We start from the raw sequence: 1,501 nt of genomic DNA on the forward strand, positions 1-1,501 counted from the left end.
ACTATAGAACGTAGAGCTTTGACGTAGTGTAGCTTCAGACTATAGAACGTAGAGCTTTGACGTAGTGTAGCTTCAGACTATAGAACGTAGAGCTTTGACGTAGTGTAGCGTCACACTATAGAACGTAGAGCTTTGACGTAGTGTAGCTTCACACTATAGAACGTAGAGCTTTGACGTAGTGTAGCTTCACACTATAGAATGTAGAGTTCTTACGTCGTACTTTTCATTTCCTGCCCTGAACGACAGCGTTCTGTGTCGCTGGTACCTGAGGATGTTTGGCAGCTCCGGGCTCCTGTAGATGAACTTGTGCCTGTAAGCCAGAGCCGAGGGGAAAGGAACAAAGTGAACCTTGTGACCGCTGAGGCTCTTTGACTGAGACGCCATGTTGTACAGCTGCAGGAGGAGGAAGGTTATTATATGTTATTATTGACCTCTTTGAACAAATGAAATGAACCGATGATAGAAAACGTCTCTGAACCTTTTTTCCGAGATGAAAAGGAACGACAGCGTCGTCCTCGGCGTGGAGGATGAGCACGGGACACGAGATGTGGTTCACACTGAAGAGACGAAGACACGCTCAACGATGCATTCAGGGACAATCGGACATTACTGCTGCGTTACGTAATACCATATATTACCAGTAGGGGGACTGCAGAGTTATATGTACTTTGTTAATGTTACATTGACCCGATAATGACTTTTATTACTGATATATCTACATCACACACATACTGGTGACGGAGTGTTCCTTTAAATCTGACTCAAAGTCAGAAGAGATCCTGAATGACTTCCTGTGATCGAAAGAAAATAAAGTTTTGAGTTCCTTTAAAAAGTTAACTGAAACCCAAGTTACTGAAAAGTAATAATTTTATATATATATATATATATATATATATATATATATTTCATTTTATATATTAAAAGTTATTAGTTTGTTAAATTGAATAAATTATTTTGTGACTTTTTTACGACAGTTTATTGTTCTCTTTTCTTTGATGTGATGTCGGTAAGAAGTTCCTCTCCTAACTGGTCTGTGGTGGTCGAGTGAAGGTTTGGTCTGAAGCTGCAGCACTGACAGAGCTCCCAACGTTTGATATTTGGCTGAAGGATTTAGGAAACGTAGAACATCTATAGAAACATGTGATTCATAATGTCAACAGAGGGAGCGGACAAGTTGTAAATGATGCATCAAATTTCATATTACTGCCAATGTTCTCTTTACTTGTGTTTTTCTCTGCACAATTGTTGTTTTCTTTGCTGTATTTCTGTTACGCTCCAGAATCAATGAACAGAAGTTAAGCTCAGCTGTAAACAAAAAGGAAAGTCGCGTACTTCTCATCGCTGGTGAAGCAGATGTTGTTGGCTGTGATGGCGTCCAGGAAGAACCAATCAAAGCCAGGCAGGTACCTGTAGACCTGAAACACACAACATGGATGTATGAACGGATACAGGTCTATAGTTAGGGCTGGCTCAGGTTTATAGTTAGGGCTGGCTCAGGTTT

At 40.5% G+C, this 1,501-nt stretch overlaps 1 protein-coding gene across 2 annotated transcripts in view; it reads right to left on the bottom strand.

Annotated features, from left to right (window-relative positions):
- The window catches only part of LOC116379223 (lysophosphatidylserine lipase ABHD12-like), a 4,662-nt gene that overhangs the window by 1,249 nt on the left and 1,912 nt on the right, over window positions 1-1,501 (bottom strand). For both annotated transcript variants that reach the window (XM_031841165.1, XM_031841164.1), the window contains 3 exons: window positions 1,333-1,415; window positions 479-557; window positions 266-393 (listed from right to left, as the gene is read on the bottom strand). In XM_031841165.1, coding sequence (XP_031697025.1) covers window positions 266-393; window positions 479-557; window positions 1,333-1,415 — 290 coding nt within the window. The remainder of the gene's footprint in view (window positions 1-265; window positions 394-478; window positions 558-1,332; window positions 1,416-1,501) is intronic.

The sequence above is a fragment of the Anarrhichthys ocellatus genome, unplaced genomic scaffold, assembly GCF_004355925.1.
Source record: "Anarrhichthys ocellatus isolate YVR2014 unplaced genomic scaffold, GSC_Weel_1.0 scaffold3923, whole genome shotgun sequence".
NCBI lineage: Eukaryota > Metazoa > Chordata > Actinopteri > Perciformes > Anarhichadidae > Anarrhichthys > Anarrhichthys ocellatus.